The sequence below is a fragment of the Hypanus sabinus genome, chromosome 2, assembly GCF_030144855.1.
Source record: "Hypanus sabinus isolate sHypSab1 chromosome 2, sHypSab1.hap1, whole genome shotgun sequence".
NCBI lineage: Eukaryota > Metazoa > Chordata > Chondrichthyes > Myliobatiformes > Dasyatidae > Hypanus > Hypanus sabinus.
In genome coordinates, this window is record NC_082707.1 from 183,948,742 (window position 1) to 183,967,185 (window position 18,444).

Below are 18,444 nucleotides of genomic sequence, written 5' to 3' on the forward strand. Positions count from 1 at the left end.
ATTATATGGGAAGTTATTTTACCACCTTTTCTCCTTAATGAACAGCTTCAGTTGTGGTAGGGGTTAGATTCTTTTTTTTTGTAATAAATTTGTATATTTCAATATAACAATTGATTAACCTACATAAATACGGGGTAATGAGATTGTTATTATGAACAGATGTAATGTAATTGGTAGTTTTTTAAAGCTTTTTGACCTTTTTATATACGCTTTCTTGTACTCTGTATTCTTATATGTAGAAACTAATAAAAATATTGGAAAAGAAAAAGTATTAGAAAATAATATGAATCTTGAAGTTCAAAGAATGCAGGCCAAAGATTGTTGACATGCAGATGATACCAACTTTAACCTATCTTGGAAGTAGTTAAATATTTTCCAGTGATCTGTAGTTATGCAAGTGAAAAGTTCAGAGATAATTAAGAGTCATTGCTCTGTGCTTCTGAATCTTTCCACATTATATTTATTTTAGACTTCCTGGATTATTTATGGGGTAAAATGCAGTAGGATTTTTCTCCTTGCTGCAGTGAAAAGTTAAACCTTATATGCTCTGACTTTTTATATGTATAAACTGATGTGTCAACTTGTGAATTTTAATCATACCATTTAGGCATGTGCTCTGTATAAATATCCTGTTTTTAAGTGATGCTGCATGCTTTCTAAGTGTGCTACAGACTATAGGTATCAAAGTGGTATGTTTAGTCCAGATCAGGTTGTGGGATGTTGGTGGTTCTCGGTTATTTTGAGATGAGTCTGAGAATTCATTATTGCTCATTGATTTCTGCTAATGCAGTTCTATTATTTTGCAGCTAATTTAACGGGACATGCAGAAAAAGTTGGGATTGAAAACTTTGAATTATTGAAAGTCCTTGGAACTGGGGGTAAGTGGAAAAATATTAGTTTCATCAATTTTATATAGCACTGAGTGAGTTTTAATAACAAACTATTACAGAAGGATCTGAAATATTGTACTTGCATTTATTCAAGCAATAAAAGGAGAATGAGGAGAAAATGAGAAAATTAGAACCCGCTGACTTCCTCCAACAGATATTATTCTTTAGCTGTGACAAATTTGATTGGTGAAATAGAATTTTCTCCTTAATATAAAAATGAAAATTATTTGAATGTAGAATGAAATTTTAATTTCAGGCTCAATGCTAAAGAATGGATGTTGAAGTTGGTGTAAGTTTAGTGCTTTGGATGTTGTGTTCGAGTTGGTATGAAATATGCAAGGGCAGGAGTTGATCAGTTTGGAAATCTGGTAAAAGATGAACTTTCAAAAACGATTAATAGCTATCATTTATAAACAGTTAATGAATGCTCGCATGTCGCCTAATGATAGGGTTCAACGCACCTGGGACGTAGAACTTCAACATTCACTTTCAGGTGATCAATGGAGTAAAATTTATTATTTAGTCAATAATTCATCTATCTGTGCACGCCTTATCATTAATTCGGTTTAAGATAGTACACAGGGCCCATATGTCCAAAGATAAATTGGCGCATATTTTTCCTAATATAAGCCCTATTTGTGACAGATTTAATGCAGAAGTGGCTACTCTAACTCATGTATTTTGGTCATGTGTAAGTTTAAACAATTTTTGGAGGGATGTGTTTGGAATATTATCTAAAGTTATAGATGTGGATGTTCAACCTAATCCACTTACAGCAATTTTTGGGATTATTCCAGAGGAAACAAGCAAAGTGTTTGCTTCCACCCAACATGTGATAGCTTTTTCAACTTTACTGGCTGGGAGAGCTATTTTGCTGCACTGGAAAGATTCTAATCCACCTACTGTTTTTTATTGGCTCTCCTCCATTTTGTCATGTCTAAGCTTGGAGAAAATTAGAAGCCAGACATTTGATACATTCTTTAATTTTGAACAAGTCTGGCGACCCTTTATTCAATATTTTCACATGATTTAATTTATTTTAATTTATTTATTTTTCTTTATTCTCTTGGGGAAAATCCTTGTCCGTGGAGGTTCAGAGATGTCTGGAAGGATTTTTTTTTTCTCTTTTTAAAAAATTTTATCCTCAATTGGACTGCACAATCTTTCTTTTTCTTTCTTTTTTCTTTCTGATTTTTTGTTTCAGTTTAGTTAGTGGGTTTTTTCCTTCATAAAAAATTTCCAATTTTTTTATGATTGCTATGAGGAGTTGTAGTTTTTTTTGACCATTGTATATATAACATTATAATATTTTACCTATTTGATTTTGACATTATATACTTTCTGTTTTTATTATTGCTGTTTATATGTCTTTTATATTATCTGTTTGTTAAACTCCTCCTCTGATTTGTATATTCTTTATTTGAAAATCAATAAAAAGATTGAGAAATGGAAAGATGAACAAAATTTCAGATAATTGTATGTCTTAGACTTTTGTAGGGTTAGAAACATAGAAAACCTTCAGTACAATGCAGGACCTTCAGACCACAAAGTTGTACTGAACATGTCCCTACCTTAGAAATTACTAGACTTGCCTATAGCCCTCTATTTTACTAAGCTCCATGTACCTATCTAAAATTCTCTCAAAAGACCCTATCATATCTGCCTCCACCACCATTGCTGGCAGCCCATTCCATGCACTCACCACTCTCTGAGTAAAAACTTTACCCCTGACATCTCCTCTGTACCTACTCCCCAGCACCTTAGACCTGTGTCCTCTTGTGACAACCATTTCAACCCTGGAAAGAAGCCTCTGAAAAGACCGAGCTCACTCAACCTGTTCTCGTAAGGCACCCTCCCCAATCCAGGCACCATCCTTGTAAATCTCCTCTGCACTGCCTCTATGGTTTACATAGGGTTGTGACTGTCTCAGTAGTTTAATGGAAGGTGGGTCTTCATTTGCTGAGTGTGAGCTGCTAATTGCAGCAAATTATAGCAAGTTTTAATGTTGACAGTAAAATGCTAAGGATTTTGAAGCACACAGGGAAGCACAGCAGTGGAAATGATGAGTGGTTTCAAGTTCCTTTGTCAACATCTCTAAAGATCTATCCTGGACCCACCACATTGATGCAATTACAAAGAAGGCATGACAGTGGCTATATTTCATTAGGAATTTGAAGAGATTTTTATGTTACCAAAGACTTTCTACAAGTGTACCATGGAGAGCATTCTAACTGGCTGCTTCACTGTCTGGTCTGGAGGGACCACTACACAGGATCAGAAAAAGCTAAGTTGCAAACTCGGCCAATACCATCATGGGCATTAGCCTTCCCAGCGTCGAGGACATCTTTCAAAGGCAGCATCCATTAGTAAAGACCTCCATCACCCAGGACATGTCTTCTCATTGTTGCCATCAGGGAGGAGATACAGGTGCCTGAAGGCGCACACTTGTCAGGAAAAGCTTCTTCCCCACTGCTTTCAAATTTCTGAATGGACATTGAACCCATGTATACTACCTCACTATTTTTTTTGCTTTTTGCACTACTTATTTAATTTAATTATATATTTTAAAATTGTAATTGATAGTTGTTTTTATTATGTATTGCACTCTACTGTTGTTGCAAAGCAGCAACTGTTGTGACATATGCTAGTGATATTAAACCTGATTTTGACTCTTGATCTTAAGAGAGATACAATACCTGTCCATTCACCTCTTTACTACCCACTGTCTGGGGAATCAATAGCCATTCTAAGTAAAACAGTAACTTGAATTTCTAGTGTACTGCTTTCCATATTTGAAATATAGTTGCTGCTACAACAGAGAAAACACCATTGAAGTAGCCGTCACCTGCATTTCCTTCATTTCTCGAACATCCACACTCACCCAATCTTCCCGCCACCCTAACAGGGATAGAGTTCATCTTGTCCTTACCTACCACCCCATGAGCCTCCATATCCAACAAATTATTTTCTGCAACTTTCATCTCCAAAGGGATCCTACCAATAAACTGATCTTTACCTCCCCCCCCACCCCAAAATCTCCACATTTTGCAGGGATCACTCCCTCCGTGATTCCCTTGTCCATTTGTTCCTCCCCACTAATCTCCTTCTCGGTGCTTTTTCCTGCAAGCGGCCACAGTAATATCACCTCCTCCCTCACCTCCATTCAAGGCCCCAAACATCCTTCCAAGTGAGGCAACACTTTACTACAAATCTGCTGGGGTTGTCTATTGTATACAGTGCTCCTGATGTTGCCTCCTCTACATTGGTGAGGCCCATCGTAAATTGGGAAGGCGCTTCATTGAGCACCTCTGCTCCAACTCCCAAAGGTAGAAATTCCCAGTGGCCCAACATTTTAATTCTGATTCCTTTTCCCGTTCTGACCTGTTGGTCCATGGCCTTCTTTTGTACCATGATGAGGCCACCCTCAGGATGGAGGAGCAACACTTTGTATTCTGTCTGGGTAGCCTCCAACTTCATGGCATGATTATCGATCCCTCCTTCATGATGAAATGAAAAATATTCCTGCCCCCTCCCCTCTTTTGTTCCCCATTCTTACCTCTTCAGTTTCTTTTCCCACGAATGCTGTATAATTGGCTGGGTTCTTTCAGCATTTCTGTTTTAGATTGTTGCAGCTTTGTTTGCTGGTAAAAATAGACAGTGTGTGACTGACTTGTAAGTTTCAGTTTATTTCAGCTTGTCAAAACAAGCGTGGTGTGGTTTTGATGTATTAAATCTGTATGGGAGGAGATTGACTAGTTTCTGACTTCTGAATATTCATGACAACAGGAATCCCTTGTGAAAGTTGCTTACAGTAACAAAATGAATTTTTGCATAACAAAGGATTCTTTGGGAATTTAGCCTCTGGCATTCTGCAGCCCTACATTTGTTATTCACTGCAAAGGAGAAAGCAGAATAATTATCTGAACCTACTGAACTTTAGCATTCCACGCAAGATGCTGGGGAACTTGATTAAGAATAGTCAGCATGGCTCTGTCAAGAGCAGGTCATGCCTTACGAGCTTGATTGAATTTTTTTTGAGGATGTGAGTAAACACATTGATGAAGGAAGAGCAGTAGATGTAGTGTATATGGATTTCAGCAAGGTATTTAATAAGGTACTCCATGCAAGGCTTATTGAGAAAGTAAAGAGGCATGGGATCCAAGGGGATCTGGCTTGCCCACAGAAGGCAAAGAGTGGTTGTAGACGGGTCATACTCTGCATGGAGGTCGGTGACCAGTGGTGTGCCTCAGGGATCTGTTCTGGGACCCCTACTCTTTGTAATTTTTATAAATGACCTGGATGAGGAAGTGGAAGGATAAGTTAGTGCTGATGACACAAAGGTTGGAGGTGTTGTGGATAGTGTGGAGGACTGTCAGAGGTTACAGCGGGACATTGATAGGATACAAAACTGGGCTGAGAAACAGCAGATGGAGTTCAACCCAAATAAGTGTGAGGTGGTTCATTTTGGCAGGTCAAATATGATGGCAGAATATAGTATTAATGGTAAGACGCTTGGCAGTGTGGAGGATCAGAGGGATCTTGGGGTCCAAGTCCAGAGGATGCTTAAAGCAGCTGTGCAGGTTGACTCAGTGGTTAAGAAGGCATACAGTGCATTGGCCTTCATCAATCATGGAATTGAATTTAGGAGCTGAGATGTAATGTTGCAGCTATATAGGACCCTGGTCAGACCCCGCTTGGAGAACTGTGCTCAGTTCTGGTCACCTCACTACAGAAAGGATGTGGAAACCATAGAAAGGGTGCAGAGGGGATTTACAAAGATGTTGCCTGGATTGGGAAGCATGCCTTATGAAAACAGATTGAGTGAACTCAGCCATTTCTCCTTGGAGCAACAGAGGATGAGAGGTGACCTGTTAGAGGTGTACAAGATGATGAGAGGCATTGATCGTGTGGATAGTCAGAGGCTTTCTCCCAGGGCTGAAATGGTTGCCACAAGAGGACACAGGTTTAAGGTGCTGGGGAGTAGCTACAGTGGAGATGTCAGTGGTAAGTTTTTTTTACTCAGAGAGTGGTGAGAGTGGTCAGTGTATGGAATGGGCTGCCGGCAACGGTGGTGGAGGCGGATACGATAGGGTCTTTTAAGAGGCTTTTAGATAGGTACATGGAGCTTAGAAAAATAGAGGGCTTTGGGTAAGCCTATTAATTTCTAGGGTAGGGACATGTTTGGCACAACCTTGTGGGCCAAAGGGCCTGTATTGTGCTGTAGATTTTCTATGTTTCTTTGTTATCTTTCCTGTATCAGATCAGAAAGGCCTCATCTGAGAGGATGACTGACTATTTTCCTCTGGATGCTGCCTGACAGGCTAAGTTCTCTCAGCGTCATGAATTCTGGCATCTGCAGTCTCTTGTATCTCTGAATATTGGAATTATTGACTCTCTGGAATGCTCTTGCATCGTCTAGTTGGAAAATAATGTGCTGTGTTGGAGCAGTGTATTAAACAGAAGACCAGTAACTGACTTATGGAACACTTCCATTGTGTCTGCTGTCAAAGTTGCACAGTATGGAAACAGGCCTTTCAGCCCAACTTGATCAAGCTGACTGCATTGCCCAGTGAACAAATCCCATATGAGTTTGGCCCATAGCCCTGTGCACTTTTAAATGTTACAAATATGCTATTTTCAACTACTTTTTCTGGCAGCTCATTGCAAATATGTACTACCCTTTACATGAAGATGTTGCTCCTAATGTCTATTTAAAATCTCTCATCTCTGACCGCAAACCTTTACCCTCTTGTTTTTGGTACCCCTGCCTTCCTGAGAAAAAGATGGTGATGTTTGCCTTGGTCATGAGCTTCTCATTGCTTGGATTTGTTTCACCAACCCATAATACACTTTGCATCTTCCAGATATAATATTGATTTCAGTATTTTCAGATAACCACCACCTTTCAAAATAAAAAAAATGTTCCTTTCAGTATTGAGTTGTTGCCACTAAATAATCCATAGTCATAGTACTTGACATAGTCCTTTATGTTTTTTAAAAAAAAGCTGGCCTTGTTATATGGCACTGTGGCGACCCACTTCCTAGCGCACTCAAACCGGCTCACAAATAGCCAGTGCGCCAGCATAAAGGCCAATCCCAAAAGGGCACCAGGTCTGCTTCACTAATAAAGGGAAAAGCTCGCGCGGGACTGTGAATACGTGCCTCCCACAGCATCCGCGCCCGGGGAGGGCGGGATCAGGGAGGCTTTAAAGCGAAGCTGCGAAGTTTGAATAAAATCTTCTTTAACTGCAGTTTACCGACTCTGTGTCGTTATTTCAGCGCTGCGTGTAGCACACCGCTACAATTGGTGACCCTGACGGTCCAAACAATATTTGGACCGGAGATGAACGACGCTGCATCTGTTCATGCAATTTCATTGAAACTGCCAAGCTTCTGGACGCTGCGACCTCACCTGTGGTTCCAGCAAGCAGAAGCCCAATTCCACGTTCAGCAGATAACCTCAGAGGACACACGTTACTGCTACGTGGTGAGCTCCCTTGACCAGGACACAGCGGCCCAGGTTGAGGAGTTCGTACAGTCTCCCCCAGCGGATGGCAAGCACACGGAATTCAAAGCCCTCACGGCGCGAGCGGGCTGCCCATTTACTGCACCTGGATGGCTTGGGCGACAGACCTCTATCGGCTTTAATGAATGAGATGTTGTCTCTGGCCGGCAGACACAAACCCTGCCTCATGTTTGAGCAGGCATTCCTGGAGCAGCTGCCCAGGGACATACGCCTGCTGCTGTCCGACGCGGATTTCAGTGACCCCCGGAAGGTGGCAGCCCAGGCGGACTTGCTGTGGAACGCCAAGAAGGTGAGTGGGGCATCCGTCGCACAGATCACCAAACCATGCTTCCAGCAGCAAATCAGACCAGGCCCGGCCACAGAGCCCGCTAACCCCAGAGGCAGGGGTGAGGAGCCCAACGAACAATGGTGCTTCTACCACCAGCGGTGGGGCGCAGAAGCTCGCCAATGTAGCCTGCCCTGCAAGTTCCCGGGAAACGCCAGGGCCAGCCGCCGCTGATGGCTGCGGCGGCTGGCTATCGGGATAGCCTCCTGTATGTATGGGACAAGCGGTCGGGACGCCGTTTTTTGGTCGACACCAGTGCCGAGATCAGCGTCTTACCTCCGACGAGTTACGACACCCGCAACAGGGCACCGGGTCCCCCCCTGAGGGCCATGAACGGCAGCACAGTAAGGACCTACAGCACCCGTATGGTGCAACTACAGATCAGCTCCAGCTAGTTCGCGTGGGACTTCACACTGGCCGCCATAGCCCAACTGCTTCTGGGTGCGGATTTTTTGCGGGCTCACAGCCTGCTGGTCGACCTGCCGAGGCAGAGACTGGTCCACGCCGAGACCTTTCAGACGTTCTCCCTGGGAGAAGCCCAGTTGCCAGTCCCACACCTCGACTCCATCACACTGTCCGACAATGACTTTACCAGAGTCCTGGCGGATTTCCCATCGGTTTTGGCAGCTATGCCCCGACACGGCGTACAGCACCACATCCCGGCCCAGGGACCACCCCTCCACGCCCGTGCTCGGCGGCTTCCGTTGGACAAGCTCTGACTGGCAAAGGAGGAGTTCAAGAGGATGGAGGAATTGGGGATCATCTGGCGGTCCGACAGCCCATGGGCCTCCCCCCTGCACATGGTGCTCAAAGCGACAGGGGGCTGGAGACCGTGCGGCGACTACCACAGGCTGAACGAGGCTACCACACCAGACTGCTACCCTGTGCCACACATTCAGGATTTTGCAGCAAACCTGCATGGCGCACAGATCTTCTCCAAGGTAGACCTCGTCCAGGGATACCATCAAATCCCGATGTATCCGGACGACGTCCCCAAAATGGCACTTACCACCCCATTCGGCCTTTTCGAGTTCCTCTGCATGCCGTTCGGCCCGAAGAATGCCGCACAGACATTCCAGTGGTTAATGGATGCGGTGGGACACGACCTGGACTTCGCATTCATCTATTTGGATGACATCCTCATAGCAAGCAGCAGTCGTCAGGAGCATCTGTCCCACCTCCGTCAACTCTACGGCCGACTGAGTGAGTACGGTCTAACAATCAACCCGGCCAAATGCCAGTTCGGGCTCGACACCATCGACTTCCTGGGCCACAGGATCACTAAAGACGGGGCAACCCCTCTGCCCGCTAAGGTAGACGCGGTCCGCCATTTCCCCCGACCCACCACAATCAAAGGCCTTCAGGAATTCGTAGGTATGGTCAATTTCTACCGCCGCTTCCTCCCTTCAGCTGCCCGGATCATGCGCCTCCTGTTCGCCCTGCTGTTGGGTCCGGGCAAGGACATTACTTGTGACAAGGAGTCCACCGCCGCTTTCATTAAAATGAAAGAAGCCTTGGCGAATGCCGCGATGCTAGTGCACCCCAGAATGGACGTCCCTACCGCCCTCACAGTGGACGCATCTAACCCGGCAGTCGGTGGGGTTCTGGAGCAACTCATCGCGGGTCGCTTGCAACCCCTGGCCTTTTTCAGCAAACATCTGCGGCCACCCGAGCTCAAATACAGTGCTTTCGACCGGGAACTGTTGGCGCTATACCTGGCAATCCGGCATTTCAGGTACTTCTTAGAAGGTAGGCCCTTCACCGCGTTCACGGACCACAAACTGCTTACCTTTACGTTCACGAAGGTGTCCGATCCCTGGTCGTCCGGCCAGCAGCGCCATCTGTCCTACATCTCTGAATACACGACGGATGTCCAGCACATCTCGGGTAAGGACAATGTCGTGGCGGACGCGCACTCTCGCCCTAATATTCATGCCCTTTCCCAAGGGGTAGACTTTGAGGCGCTGGCAGAGGCGCAGCAGGCAGAAGAGGAGATCCCGAGTTACAGAACCGCAGTCTCTGGTTTGCAGCTCCAGGACCTCCCCGTAGGCCCAGGTGAGAGGACCCTACTCTGTGACATGCCACTGGCCAGCCCCGTCCCATCGTCCCGGCATCTTGGCAGTGACGCGTTTTCGACTCCATTCATAACTTAGCGCACCCCTCCATCAGGACAACCGTCCGGATGGTCTCCAGCAGATTTGTTTGGCGCGGTCTCCGCAAGCAAGTCAGTGAATGGGCCAGAACGTGCATGCACTGCCAGACGGCCAAGGTGCAGCGGCACACCAAAGCTCTGCCGCAGCAGTTCCACCCCACCTACCAGTGTTTCAACCACATTCATGTGGATATCATGGGCCCCCTGCCAGTGTCGTGCGGAGCACGGCACCTCCTGACTATCGTGGACCGGTTCACAAGATGGCCAGAGGCAATCCCGCTCACTGACACCACCTCTGAATCTTGTGCCCGGGCACTGATCGCCACCTGGGTGTCCCGCTTTGGTGTACCAGCCCACATTACCTCTGACAGAGGCGCCCAGCCCAGTTCACCTCCAGCCTGTGGTCAGCTATGGCCAGCCTTTTGGGGACACAGCTGCACCACACCACTGCCTACCACCCACAGTCGAACGGCCTGGTGGAGCGTTTCTCCCGTCACCTAAAGTCGGCTCTCATGGCCCGCCTGAGAGGAGCTAACTGGGTGGACGAGCTCCCCTGGGTCCTACTCGGCATCCGCACGTCACCCAAAGATGATCTGCACGCCTCGTCGGCCGAGTTGGTGTATGGCACACCCCCGGTCGTCCCCGGGGAGTTCATACCGGCCCCGAGGGAGCAAGAGGAAGAACCCGCAGCAGTCCTGGACAGACTACGCGGAAGGCTCGGTGACCTGGCCCCCATACCCACTTCGCAGCATGGGCAGAACCCGACCTGCGTACCCAAAGACCTGCAGAGCTGTAAGTTTGTGTTTGTACAAAGGGGTGGGCATCGGCCACCGCTGCAATGGCCCTACGAGGGGCTGTTTACGGTGCTCAGGAACAACGGGTCCACGTTCGTGCTGGATGTTGGGGGGAGGGAGGAGGTTTTCACGGTGGACCAACTCAAACCAGCCCATGTGGACCTGGCACAACCGGTCGAGTTTCCGGCACCGCGACGCAGAGGCCGACCTCCCAGACTGTGGACATTGGGGGGTGTATCACCGGTTCTGAGGGGGGGGGGTTATGTGGCAACCCACTTCCTAGCGCACTCAAACTGGCTCACAAACGGCCAGCGCGCCGGCATAAAGGCCAGTCCCAAAAGGGCACCAAGTCTGCTTCACCAACAAAGGGAAAAGCTCTCGCGGGTCTGTGAGTACGTGCCCCCTACAGCATCCGCGCCCGGGGAGGGCGGGATCAGGAAGGCTTTAAAGCGAAGCCGCGAAGTTCGAATAAAATCTTCTTTAACTGCAGTTTACTGACTCTGTGTCGTTATTTCAGTGCTGTGTGTAGCACACCGCTACAGCACCACCATTGTGTTAATTGGAAATGATTTAGAGCAGATATGCCAGTTTAAAACCAGTCATCTATGAGGCTCTGCAGGCCAAGATCCACACTTTTTCTGCCTCCATCTATAACCACACAGCTTGGCATAAATGTTGCTCTGACAATGCCTTCAAGCCTAGAGAATTAACAATATCAGAAAAACATGTCTAAAGCAACACCAGGTGCACTTAAAAATTTGGCAAAACTGCAGGACAGGATTGCATATGTACTAAACACAAAAATCTGGATGTAGCAGATGAAGCAGAGATCCCACAGTCATCAGATCATCTGAAAGCTCTACTACACCCAGTATAAATGGATCAAAATAGGGCTGCAAGAACACCGTTCACCAGAGTATCAGAGGCTGAGCTAAACACTTCCAATTGAGACACGACTGAGTAGGCGTGTGGACGTCAGCAAGTTAGACTGGCAGGAAGAATTTAAAAGGAGACAGCTTTATAGAGCGGACGTTAGAGTAGAGGGGCTATGGTGATAAAGGGTCAAGGCGTGGTAGGTTAATTGTGAAGAATAGGAATAGGAAGTATGTCTGCAAGGCCGCTGTTCTGTATTGGGTGTCAGACAGCCACATCTGCGCCAGTTGCATTGAGCTGCAGCTCCTTAGGGACCGGGTTAGAGAACTGGAGATGCAGCTCAATGACCTTTGTCTGGTCAGGGAGAGTGAGGAGGTGATAGATAGGAGCTATAGGCAAATAGTCACATTGGGGCTTCGGGAGACAGATAAGTGGATAAAAATCAGGAAGGGGAAGAGTCAGTTACTAGAGAGCACCCCTGTGACCATCCCCCTTAACAATAAGTACTCCTGTTTGAGTACTGTTGGGGGTGGGGGAACCTATCTGGGGGAAGCAACAGTGATCCTGCCTCTGGCACAGTGTCTGGCCCTGTGGCTCAGAAGGATAGGGAAAGGAAGAGGATGGCAGCAATGTTGGGACACGATCCTGTAGTAGCGGGAAAGAAACATGGTTGGTAGTTTGCCTTTCAGGTGCCAGGTCTGGGATGTTTCTGATCGCATCTATGATATCCTGAAGTTGGAAGGTGAACAGCCAGAGGCTGTGATACATATTGGTACCAATGACATAGGCAGGAAAAGGGAGGAGGTCCTGAAAACAGACTACAAGGAGTTGGGAAAGAAGGATAGAAGCAGGACCACAAGGGTTGTAATCTTAGGATTACTGCCTGTACCATGTGACAGTATAGGAATAGTGAGGTGGAAGATAAATGTGTGGCTGAGGGATTGGAGCAGAGGGCAGGGATTCAGATTTCTGGATCATTGGGACCTCTTTTGGGGCAGGTATGACCTGTAGAAAATGGATGTGTTGCACTTGAATCCCAGGGAGACCAATATCCTGGCAGGGAGATTTGCTAAGGCTATTGTGGAGAGTTTAAACTAGAATTGCTGGGGGGGGGGGGGGGGGGGGAGGGTGGGAACTGAACTGAAGAGATGGAGGAAGAGGTGGTTGGCTCACAAATAGAGAAAGCTTGTAGGCAGTGTGAGAGGGAGGATGGGCAGGTGATAGAGAAGGGACACATTCAGACTGACCGTTTGAGATGTGTGTATTTTAATACAAGGAGTATTATGAACAAAGCTGATAAGCTTAGAGTGTGGATCAGTAATGTGCACCTGAATTACAATTGTGCAGGTTTCTGCACCACCTCTGTGGGAATAACTAGGAACTGCTTCAAATTTCAAAGTAAATTTATTGTCACAGTACATATGTCAGCATGTACAACCCTGAGAGTAATTTTCTAGCAAGCATACTAAATAAATCTATAATAGAATAATAACTATAGTAGAATCATTAAAAGACAGCACCAACTTGGGTATTCAATCAGTGTACAAAAGACAAACTGTAAATGCAAAGTGAAAGAAGTAGCAGTAATAGAACAATAGCATGAGATGGAACCCTTGTCAGTGAGTCTGATGGTTGAGGAGTAATAACTGTTCCCAAATCTAGTGGTATGTGTCCTGGGGCTCCTATATTGCCTTCCTGATGGCAGCAGTAAGAAGGTGGCATGTCCTGGGTGGTGTTGGAGGGTCCTTGATGATGTGTGCTGCTTTCCTACAACAGCGCTTCATGCAGGTGTGCTCAGTAATGTTGAAAGTTTTACCCATTATCGTCTGGGCCATATCAACTACTTTTTGTATGATTTTCCTTTTAAGGGTGTTAGTGTCTTGTATCAGGCTATGATGCAGCTAGTCAATATACTCTCCACTGCACATCTATAAAAGTTCATCGAAGTTTTAGATGTCATGTGGAATCCAAGCAAACGCCTAACAAAGTAGAAGTGGTGCTGCGCTTTCTTCAAATTGCACTTGGGTGCTGGACCCAGGACAGGTCCGCTGAAATAATAACACCAGGGGAATTTAAAGTTGCTGACCCCGTCCAACTCTGATCCTGGCTCATCGGTTCCTCCTCCTGAAGCCAATAATCAGCTCCTTGGTCTTGCCGACATTGAGTAAGAGGTTGTTGTTATAGCACCACTCAGCAAGGTTTTCAACTTCCTTCCTATAAGCTGTTTGAGCCTATGATAGCAGTTTCAGCAGCAGTCTTGAATATGGCATTGGAGGTCTGCTTAGCCACACAAACATAAGTGTAAAGCAAGTAGAGCAACAGGCTTAAGTACACAATGTGGTGCACCTGTGCTGATGGAGATTGTGGAGGATTGTTGCCAATCTGAACTGACTAGAGTTTACAAGTGAGGAAATCAGGGATCCAGTTGCACAAGGAGGTATTGAGGCCAAGGTCTTGAAGCTTATTGATTAGCCTTAAGGGGATGATAGTATTGAATACCAAGCTGCTGTTGATACAGAGCATCCTGTTGTATGCACCTTTGCTGTCCAGATATTTCAGGATTGACTGAAGAGCCAAAAGATGACATTTGAGGTAGGCAAATTGGAGTGGACTTAAGGTGTTTCCTCAGGCAGTAGTTCATGTGTTTAATCGTTGACCTCTCAAAACACTTCATCACTTATGGACGTAAGTACTCCTGGATGATGGTCATTGAGGTGGGTTGCCAAGTTCCTCTTGGTACCAGTATAATGAAGCCTGATTGAAGCAGGTTGGTCCCTCAGACTGCCCAAGTGAGAAGTTAAAGATTTCTGTGAACATCCTAGCCAGTTGATCAGCACAGGCTAGATACCCTGTCCGGGCTGGATTTTCGTGGATTCACACCCCCTCTCTCCCCCAACCCCCTCCGGTTCACACATAAACCTCAGAGGCTGAAATCATAGGATCATCTGTGGCAGTGGGAGTTCATGGTTCCTCCACGTTTTGATGGTCAAAGCAAGCATAGAAGGCATTAAGCTCCTTTGGAAGCAAAGCCCTGTTGTCATTATGTCGTTTGATTTAACTTTATAAGAGATGATAATATTCAAGCCCTACCACATCTGTTGAGCATCCTTCTTTGATTCAAGTTTAGTCTGGAATTGCCACTTTGCCCGTGAGATGGCTTTCCAGAGATAGTACCTGGACCTCTTGTAACTTTCTTGGTCTCTAGATTTGAATACCTCTGATCTGGCCCTCAGCAGATTGTGGATATCATGGTTTATCCAAGACTTTTGGTTGGGGAAGTCTGAATGATTTTGTGGGGACACATTCATCTACAACTGTTTTGATAAAGTCTATGACAACCATGGTGTATTCATTCAGATTCTCAGATGAGTCCTTGAACACGGCCCAGTCCGCTGACTTGAAAGAACTTGAAAGGCTTCTTTGCCTCCCACGACCACTTTTTTTGTTGTGCTAATCTCTCTTTCGCCTCTGCCTTTATGCAGGTAGAAGGAGGACAGCTAAATTATTAGATTTACTGAAATGCAGTCTGGGCATGGAGCGGAAGGCATTCCTTATTTAGTAATAACAGTGGTCTCGTGTGTTGGATCTGGTGCTACAAGATGTATGTTGATGTACCATAACTGGGTAGGGTTTTCTTCAAACAAGCTTGGTTGAAGTCCTTGACTATGATTTGAAATGCTTCTGGATGGACTGTTTCTTGTTTGGAGACAACATCATGCAGTATTTCAAGTATTTTAAGTGATTGTAGTCAGCTGCTAGTGGTATATAAACTGCAGACAGGATTATGGAGGAGAATTCTAGGTAAGTAGAATGGATGGAATTTGACCATTGGGTATTCAAAATCAGGGGAAACAAGGGTTTGATAAAACCATCACATTGGAGCTCCATCAACTTTATCATGAAACACATACCTTCACCTTTTCCGAATCAACAATTAGATTCATTCTGTGAATCGAGAAGCCAACAGGTCTGATTGCTGTATTGAGCATGTTAGGAGTAAACTATGTCTTTTTCACATATAGAAACAACAATTTCTCTTTTTCCTCCAATGCAGCAATCTTGCCCCCAGGTCTTCAATTTTTTTTCTCCAGTGATTGTACATTTGCTAACAAATTGATGAACCTTTATCTGCTTAAAGGTGCTGTACCTGCTGGGTCTATCAAATCCTTCAGAAAATCTTGAAATCTGTAGATTATTAAGTTGACATAAAAGTATTTTGCTTAAAGGAAATTTGCATGCTGCAAATTGCATGATGGTAATTCAAAAGAAGTATAATTAAAAGTGGATATAGGACAACTGGAAAATGAGGCCGAGAAAATAATAACGGGCCAAGGAGATGGCAGATGAATTAAATTAATATTTTGCATCAGTCTTCACTGTGGGAGACACTAGCAGTGTGCCAGATGTTGAAGGGTGTGAGGGAAGAGAGGTGAGTTAAATTAATATTTCAAGGGAGAGCATGCTCAAAAAGCTGAAAGACCTAAGGTAAGTCCGTCACCCAGGCTGGATGAACTGCACCCTAACGTTCTGAAAGAGGTAGAGATTGTGAAGGCATTAGTAATGATCTTTCAAAAATCATTGGAATCTGGCATGATGCTAGAGACAGGAAAATTGCAAATGTCATTCCACTCTTCAAGAAAAGAGGAAGGCAGCAGAAAGGAAATTATAGACCAGTTAGCCTGATCTCAGTGGTTGGGAAGATGTTGGAGTCATTTGATGACATAAGTAAAGATAGGACAAAGTCAGCTTGGTTTTTAAGGGAAAATCTTGCCTGACGAACCTGTTGGAATTGTTTGAGGAGATTACACGTAGGATAGATAAAGGGGATGTAGTAGATGTTGTATATCTGGATTTTCAGAAAGCCTTCGACAAGGTACCACACACGAGGCTGCTTCCTGTTTTAAACTTCTTTTGATCTACCCGATGCAAAGACACCACGTACTATGGTGAAAGTAACTTTAACTCTTTATTAGCAAGTTACTCGAGAGAACCCTCCTTAAGCACTCTCTCACGGAGGCCTCTTCAAAGTTCGCTCCCTCCTGAAGCAAATACAGTTCTTTTTATATCATGCAGTCACGTATACAGATACACGTGGGTTCATCCCCCCTTAGTTTCTCTGCAGATGAGTATTGTTAACTTTATCAATCATAAATTGTTTGTATAATAGTTTTAATTGCTACTATGTCTGAATGCAGACAGGCACAGGCTTACCATCCAAAGCCTCCTGCCCTTGGAAATAGCCACTCCTTTTTTATGTATATCTTGCAGGTGCCATAAGGAATACAAGGCACAATAAGTTTCTCACAGCAAATAATCAGGCAATAATACAAGTTACCTTAAGCAAAACTGAAGTTAAGCACAGATCGCATACCAAGGATGCTGTCACCTGCTCAGCTTATCTTATGAGAAAGCATTTGTGCATTTATACTCTTTTTCTCAAGCCCATAGCTGTTATGACCCTTAAAAAAAATAGCCAGGGTCACAAGTGGCCTACGAGATGCTAACTTTAATATTACACTAATGGTATTCCACAGGGGTCGGTGTTAGGACAGCTTTTTATGCTGTATATCAATGACTTAGATAATAGAATAGATGGGTTTGTTGCCAAGTTTGTAAGTGATACGAAGATTGGTGGAGGGGCAGGTAGTGTTGAGGAAACGTAGGTTGTAGAAGAACTTGGACAGATTAGGCAATGGTTAAGAGAGTGGCATATGAAATACAATGTTGGAAAATGCATGGTCAAGCACTTTGGTAGTAGAAATAAATGTGTGGACTATTTTCTAAATGGGGAGAAAATCCAAAAGTCTGAGATGCAAGTGGACTTCGGAGGGTGTTCTGCACAAGGACTAAAGGTTAACTTGTAGGTTGAGTCGGTGAGGAAGACCAATGCCATGTTTGCATTCATTTCAAGAGAACTAGAATACTAGAGCAGAGATGTGATGCTAAAGGTTTATAAGGCACTGGTGAGGCCTGATCTTGAGTACTGTGAACACTTTTGGTCTCATCTAAGAAAAGATGTGCTGGCATTGGATAGGGTACAGAGGAGGTTCGCAAGGATGATTCCGGGAATGGCAGGGTTATTTTATAAGGAGCATTTGATAGCTCAGGGTCTGTCCTCGTTGGAATTTAGAAGGATGGGGGGGGGGGGATCTCATTGAAATCTTTCGAATGTTGAGAGGCCTAGACGGAGTAGATGTGAAAAGGATGTTTCCCATGGTGGGGAAGTCTAGGGCAAGAGGACACAGCCTTTGGATAGAGGGATGTCTGTTTAAAACTGAGATGTGGAGAAATCTCTTTAGCCAGATCGTGGTGAATTTGTGAAATTTATTACCACAGGCAGCTGTGGAGGCCAGGTTGTTGGGTGTATTTAAGGCAGAGCTTGGTAGGTTCTTGATTTGGACAACAGTATCAATGGTTACAGAGAGAAGGGCTGGGGGGGGGGGGCGGTGTGCGGGGGAATAAATGATCAGCTATGATTGAATGGAGGAGCAGACTTGATGGGCCAAATGGCCTAATTCTGCTCCTACGTCTTATGGGGTTATTGTCTAAGTATTGTACGTATCCTGCAGTGTGTCACCACGGTTCACCGGCACTATTTGTTTTGCAAATGGTCTCAAATTACTAAAGCAAACAGTTTAAAATTCTATTCTAGAGGAAAATAGCTGAAACCTAAAGTTCTCAAGCTTCTTGACTGCGAAAAAAACCACATTGCTTGTTCCTTGGAGCTCCACAATTGGCAGTTTAAATTTGTTTGACTGGAGTTATTTCAATGTCAAAGAATAGGTGATGCATCTACAAAATGCCTTTATGTTTTGTAGTGTTGAAGTTGCTTTATAAATGCAAATTATTCTCACTGCTTCAGAATTGAGCTCTATTCAGGGGCA

The 18,444-nt window shown here is 45.0% G+C and overlaps 1 protein-coding gene across 8 annotated transcripts in view; it reads left to right on the forward strand.

Moving 5' to 3' along the window:
• The window catches only part of rps6ka5 (ribosomal protein S6 kinase, polypeptide 5), a 330,130-nt gene that overhangs the window by 121,057 nt on the left and 190,629 nt on the right, over positions 1 to 18,444 (forward strand). For 7 of the 8 annotated variants that reach the window (XR_009510328.1, XM_059961120.1, XM_059961152.1 and 4 more), the window contains one exon: positions 807 to 878. The exons of the other annotated variant lie outside the window; for it this stretch is intronic. Coding sequence is in view for 5 of the 7 variants with exons in the window: in XM_059961120.1 (XP_059817103.1) it covers positions 807 to 878 (72 nt within the window). In the remaining 2 variants the exon portion in view is untranslated. The remainder of the gene's footprint in view (positions 1 to 806; positions 879 to 18,444) is intronic. 8 annotated transcript variants of the gene reach the window in all.